Source organism: Ananas comosus, linkage group 5 (genome assembly GCF_001540865.1).
Source record: "Ananas comosus cultivar F153 linkage group 5, ASM154086v1, whole genome shotgun sequence".
Lineage (NCBI taxonomy): Eukaryota > Viridiplantae > Streptophyta > Magnoliopsida > Poales > Bromeliaceae > Ananas > Ananas comosus.
This window is the reverse complement of record NC_033625.1, coordinates 9,261,841-9,267,840: the sequence shown is the minus strand read 5'-3', so window position 1 is coordinate 9,267,840 and position 6,000 is coordinate 9,261,841. Positions and strand designations below refer to the sequence as shown.

Here is a 6,000-nt window from a genome sequence, read left to right as displayed (position 1 = left end):
AGCATGCTAAAATATTAAATATTGATCTAAATGTGACTTAGTTGCATGCTAGGAAAAAAAAACTACAGTTTAACTCTTATGTAAATGGGAAAAGTGGTCAAGTGCATGTATGAGTAATGTGAACCTAGGAAATAGATTAAACAAGTGTGGCATCTAAACTTAGCTCAAAATCTAAGATGAGACTTAGAGACATGTGAACTCTACGTAACATGAGAACCAAAGAACAAGTTGTGTAAATTAGACAATGAGTATTAACTCTAGAGTCATGGACTTAGGGTATAATGGTAAAAAGAGTGACATTCCGAAAGTGTCAAAGGAGAAGAGAGGTGTGCGAGCAATTGACTCCCTATGAGGTACTTGGGGGAGTCCGGAGCAACCGACCCCATCTACCTGCCGATTGAAAAAAGTGTGCGAGCAATCGGCTCTCTATGAGGTGTAATGAAAAGGAAACTAAGCTAATAAGTTGGTAAAGGTAAAGAAATGAGCTACCAAATGAAAAACAAACTGTCGAAATGACTACAGTATTAGTGACTGGTCAACACATCTGTAGAGTGTCGGACGAGTCGGAGTCATTTTAGCATGAAATGAATGCAAAAACAAACTTGGCGCACTCAAATAAGCCAAAACTAAAGATCTGGTAACCAAAAATGGTTTAGGGTGCCTAGATCTAGAGCGCTGTTTTGTACATATTGCTAAAGTGATTTCGGATCTAGTTTAGGGCGCTCGCAATGTGAGCCCGAATTCTCTCTCGTGAATATCGAACACATGGCATGTGGTAGGTGTGAGCCGTCGGTGCAGGTTAGGCACATCGGACCTTTACGCGGGTCAACCCGAATTGCTAGACTATAGTGGTGAGCTGTTTAGGGCGCCCAGTTCTGGGTATAGGGTGTCTGAATTTGGATTTTCAGTGCTGAAGTACGTTAGCTTCTATTTTTCTTATGGCTTATTTTACCTCTCCACTGCTTTTATAAAAGCTTTGGACGACCCCTAAGAGCTCTTTTCCTTCCTTCTTCGCAACAAACTCCATTTCCTTACTCAAATCTCCCTCAAACCTCCTCAAATCCTTTATTTCTCCCTATGGTTGGGCATTCACAACAGGAATTCAAGCAACAACTCTAGCAATTTGAGGAATTGTGATCTGTTGGAGCTTCCAATTGCTGTGGAGAATAATTTCGTGGTTTGTAGACTTGAAGGAGAGTGTATGGAGCAATTCTAACTTCATTTAATTCAGGGTAGTAAGATTAATTTGCTGAAATTAACTCGAATTGGAGGTTTTGAGCTGAAATTGGGTTTTCTAGTAGAATCTTGGACTTTTCTTGATCCGATTATTGTCATTGTTAGATTTTCGAATTTGGAATTGGATCCATCTTTCCTCTCTGATTTTGAAGCTTTCTCACCGGAGTTTGCATGTTGGAAAGGTAAGTTCATTTCAGATTTTGGATTGTTAGGTACTATTTTTGGAGGAATTGATGATTTTGATGGAATTTTGAATCCAGATTTTGGTAGAGAGTTGATTGTTGGATTTGAATTGCTTTTTCCTCACCTCTGGAGGTTTTTGATTCCCTTTCCACTGGATTTACAAGTTAGAATTCTCAGATTCCAGCTTGAAGTGAGTTGAGGTGCTGAGTGCTATTTTTCTGGATGCTGAACTGGGCCTCCCTTTCTGGATCCGAATTGTCTTGGGGGGGTTTTGGTTGCTGTTTTAGCTGAGAACTGGTGAAGCAACATACCTTGGTGATTGGTCTTGTTGTTAGGAGATGAGTTTGAGTAATTTTAGAGCTTCAATTCTAGATTTGAGCTTTGGACTCAAGGTATGAGCTCTTGCTAATTTTGATTGCTTGTTGGCTGATTTGGGCTCATGTTTAGGGTGTCCGGAACCTGCTGCTAGAGTCTCCAGTAGTGCAATAGTTTGAGAGGAGGTTGGTTGCTTGTTGGCTCTCGAGTTCTTTATCTCGTGGTGGGATTAGCTCTTCAGGTGGGTTAATGTCTACTTAAATTTTCGAAATTCCTCCTATGTTGTAGAAATTTCAACATGAATAATTTGTATCAATTATCATGTTTTGTGGCTCAACTTGTAGATTTGCATATTATTATATAAAATCTGAATTTTGAGCATGAGTTAGATAGTTTGGATGAGATGATTACTACATGCTGAATTGAGAATTGACTTAGAAAAAAACCTACACATTGAACTTGTCATCTATTTGATCAGATTTAGTTTCAGGAACTATTTTTACTATTGTATTGCCGCTGTTAGTGCGTCGCGGATATTCAAATTAGTGTAGGTTGAGATTATGCTCGTGCTAAGATGTCGAATGGATTTTTTACAGTAGTGCTTAGGTTATTTCGTGTTGTCGGGTGCTGTCCGGACTCACAGTGGCCAAATCTTTGCCTTTTGCATCAGATTGTGCTAAAGGCACGTGAGTTTCGGTTTTTCGACCCGTTTGAGCATTTGCATTGACTACAGCTTGCGTGATCCTGATTGACCTTGACAGAGATACGCTTCTATATTCGGTAGAGTCACGCCCTCGAGTGCCGCTTCGGAGTCTGGCTTTATTGCGTTGATATCGCAACAGCCCTTTTGGATATTCTACGTAGATCGGCCATCCCCGTAGATGGTGTGTGGAGTAGCTTAGGCACTAGTTGGATTGGCCGATTGGCAGTCATTTTGGATTGGGTCAGTGGTGACTATTCCTCAGCTAGTGATGTATATGTACACAGAGAGTATGACATGAGTAGTGGTAGTATAGTGGCATAGTAGCTGTAGAATTTTTCTAGCTTATCATATTATTATTTTACCTACCAGCTATACTACTAGTCTTATAAACTTAGTGGGTAGGCCATTGGGATCGGTGATGGTACCCACTGAGAACTATTTTGTTTTATAGTAGTTCTCACACCCATTATTGCTCTTGCAGAGCTGTCGGTTGCTACTGCTACTTCTGATCGAGATAAGGGCGTCGCGAGGCAGATTCCTATCTACCCTGGACGTTGAGCTAAAAAAGTACTATTTTGGAGATAGTAGCTGTTTTTAGTCTTGTATATACCGTCGTATTTTGTTTCATCTGTTGAGAGTTGTGAGACATTGTTGTCGTCCTTTCGGTTTATGTTATACACCTTGGATTATATGTGACTATTTATTTCTATTTTGGTAGCTCTGTAACTCTCTTGTAGTGATTCTCGTATTATTTACAGGTGCTTCTGTATACAAAAGTTTTTGTGTATGCGGCAAATCTGTTGGCGAGCCCGAATTGTGCTGGACCCGACAGCGTGACACTTATTCACAAATATTCCGGCTCCACAGTAACTTCCTGATGCTCGCAACTTTGCTCAAAGCAGTGATGTCAATAATCTGAGCTGAGCATCTAATATACTTCCGAGCATCCGAAACCTTGATTGCAACTTTCGAGCGTCCACCACCTAATCGGGACCATCCAAAACACAAATCACTCGACACAGTACTTTCGGATGCCCACAACCACTTTCCAGTGTCTGAAATGTTCTGAAACTCCAATTTCAACTGAATATATATTTTCAGATTCCGTTTTCGCAACTATTTCCTGTTAGGATGGATTCAGCTCAACCCAATAACCTCCAAAAATCAAAAACAAATACGTACCACAAACAGAAACTGCAACATTATTAAGTTGCTGAGGTCCAGCACATTACATAAATTCAAATTATAAATTTTAAATCAATTCAAAAATCTAAATTTGAATTTATAATTCAAATAATAAAATCCAAATTGAATTTAAAATATGAAGCCAAAATTAAAATTAAAATTCAAAATTCGAATCCAAAATTTAAAATTTGAATTTGGAACTCAAAATTTAAATTTGAATTCGGAATCAAATTCAAAATGTGAAGTTAGGTATGAAATTTGAATTTTAAAAATACATTTAAATCCAAATTTATGATTGAGATTAAAATGAAAGCTTAATTTGGAATTCTAAAAATATTTTCAGATTCCCCTCGGAAATAGAAGAAACCCGCAGCTGTCCATGTGAGCAGAATTCTCCCGTTTGGAAGGAATTTTATTTCCTTTGAAATAAAAAATAACCAACCAAATTATAAAGTAAAGTACGTGAATTGTCGAGAAATAAATCAAAATGTTAGCGTACAAGCCCCTTTAACAGAAGTTCAAGCTCAATTTACACATCTTATTTTACGAACCAACAAAACAGGAGCAACACAAGGACGCTTCTTCAAGAAGAAAGGACCACGACCTCAAGTAAAAGAATACAGGTTATTACAGGCACTGCACTATATTATTGTGCTAAATGCCCATGCTTCGCAATCAAGCAATTGTTCATGCGACCATGAAAGAATTGGATATTATACAAAAATTAGGAAGGAATAAAGAAAAGTTGAAAACACAACAACACATATACAGGACTAAAAAAGTAATTATATAAAGTAAAGATTTAATTGTTAAGACAGGACATATGTTGCTCTGAGATAGTCTATTATCTCAGCACTCTCGAACATTTTCACTCCGGCGTTAACATCTTCTAAGTAAGGCACCTGCCCAAGAATTTTAGTAGATCAAACAAAGCAAATTTAAATTAATAAAAGGTATAGGTTTCTGCCCCTATACCTTTTTTCGAAAAAATAAACCTAGGACAGACTAAACAAACTTTAGATAACAGCAAAATCAGTAAAATAATATCTTTCTTTTTTGGAAAATAAGGATTACGCTATAAAATTGTTCAGTAAAATGTACCGGCATTGCTCTGCTACAGGCCACTTTGAAATAGGAGGCTCAGCTTTATATTTTTGCATTGACATCTCTTGACTTGCAATTTTATTTTGATTTGAGTAGCAATACCTAGTTAAACTGGTAAGTTCGTTAAATCTAATAACTCTAGAAGTTATTTTACACTTATTTAGCATTAACTATTGTAACATTCTTTTTTGTTTTGCTAAAAGGTGATTAAAACATTAAATTTAGCAAAACTGCTGTTGAATTTAATATATTTAGAATATAATTTGACTAAAATCATTCAAATTGAAAAAATCACGAAGTGGATGTCGCCATTTCAAAATAGACCATGTAATTGAAGGGGTCTCCTACATTTACCAAATTACTTTGCGAAATACTATCACAATAGAATATGGGGGAAAAAAAACCTGAAAATGTCCAACTTTCTCATATAGTGTCTGCCTTTTTGGGCTGCCGCGTGCAGTGCTGCAATGACAATTTATTTTTTAGAGACAAATTATGACTAATAGAAGAAACTTTAAAACCAAGTTACAAAGCCATTCTGATAAATAGGATTTCAATATTCCATATCTTTCTCTAGTGAGCATTTCGTGTTCTGAATATGTCCATTGAGAATTCCAAAACACTTTTCTGCAATCGTATAATACCATGTCACCACCATTTTGCAAAAAGAAGTCTTTTTAAAACTGATGATAACATGATAGGCAAAAACGTAGAGTTTAACGGGATGATATTTCCTTCCTTAGACCAAATTAATTTGTTACTTTCCCTGGCATTCTGTTTAATGAGGTCATTGAATTCATCTATGTATAAAGTGTTGAATATAAAATATAAAAACACCATTTGCTACAAACTTAAGCTGTTGAAGACAAATGATTGTTTTACATTACTTAACATGAAGGTGGAAAATATTTGGCTCCGAGAATAGCGAAAATGTACCTTCGAAGTATGTGGGGTAATTCTAATTCAACCAGCACTTCACGAACAATTTTACAAAAAGGAGAGGCCTGAAAAAGTGAAACATATGTCAGCTCGATTGAAACTGAAAGAAAAACAATTATCTCAATGAATTTACATTAGAATTTTAAAGATTTGCAGACCTCATATGCCCATAATTCAAGTGGTTGAGGAGGGAGTTTTGAAGGAGTATACGAAGAGCCCTATATAGAGACGTAAGTTCTTAAGAAGAGAGATTAATGAGCTATATCGTATTAGCAAAACCCTTCCCAGTGAGAGGTATTATTGTTTGATCCATCAAACAACAGGTGGATACCATC

At 36.7% G+C, this 6,000-nt stretch overlaps 1 protein-coding gene and 1 long non-coding RNA gene across 7 annotated transcripts in view; one reads left to right on the top strand and one right to left on the bottom strand.

Moving 5' to 3' along the window:
- Positions 924-3,154, top strand: LOC109710511. Of its 4 annotated transcripts, none has more exons than XR_002216376.1 (5): positions 924-1,232; positions 1,342-1,418; positions 1,597-1,767; positions 1,867-1,975; positions 2,919-3,154. It is a non-coding gene; the product is annotated as an uncharacterized LOC109710511 (long non-coding RNA). The 4 variants fall into 4 exon arrangements; XR_002216375.1 differs by having other exon boundaries at positions 1,497-1,767; XR_002216373.1 differs by having other exon boundaries at positions 924-1,418.
- Positions 4,101-6,000, bottom strand: part of LOC109710510 — a 41,322-nt gene continuing 39,422 nt past the window's right edge. For 2 of the 3 annotated variants that reach the window (XM_020233145.1, XM_020233144.1), the window contains 4 exons: positions 5,824-5,883; positions 5,663-5,730; positions 5,131-5,188; positions 4,101-4,524 (listed from right to left, as the gene is read on the bottom strand). In XM_020233145.1, the coding sequence (XP_020088734.1) occupies positions 4,432-4,524; positions 5,131-5,188; positions 5,663-5,730; positions 5,824-5,883 (279 nt within the window). In that variant the 3' untranslated portion in view covers positions 4,101-4,431. Of the gene's footprint in view, positions 4,525-4,723; positions 4,829-5,130; positions 5,189-5,662; positions 5,731-5,823; positions 5,884-6,000 lie in introns of all 3 variants that reach the window. The other variant, XR_002216372.1, reaches the window with a different exon arrangement.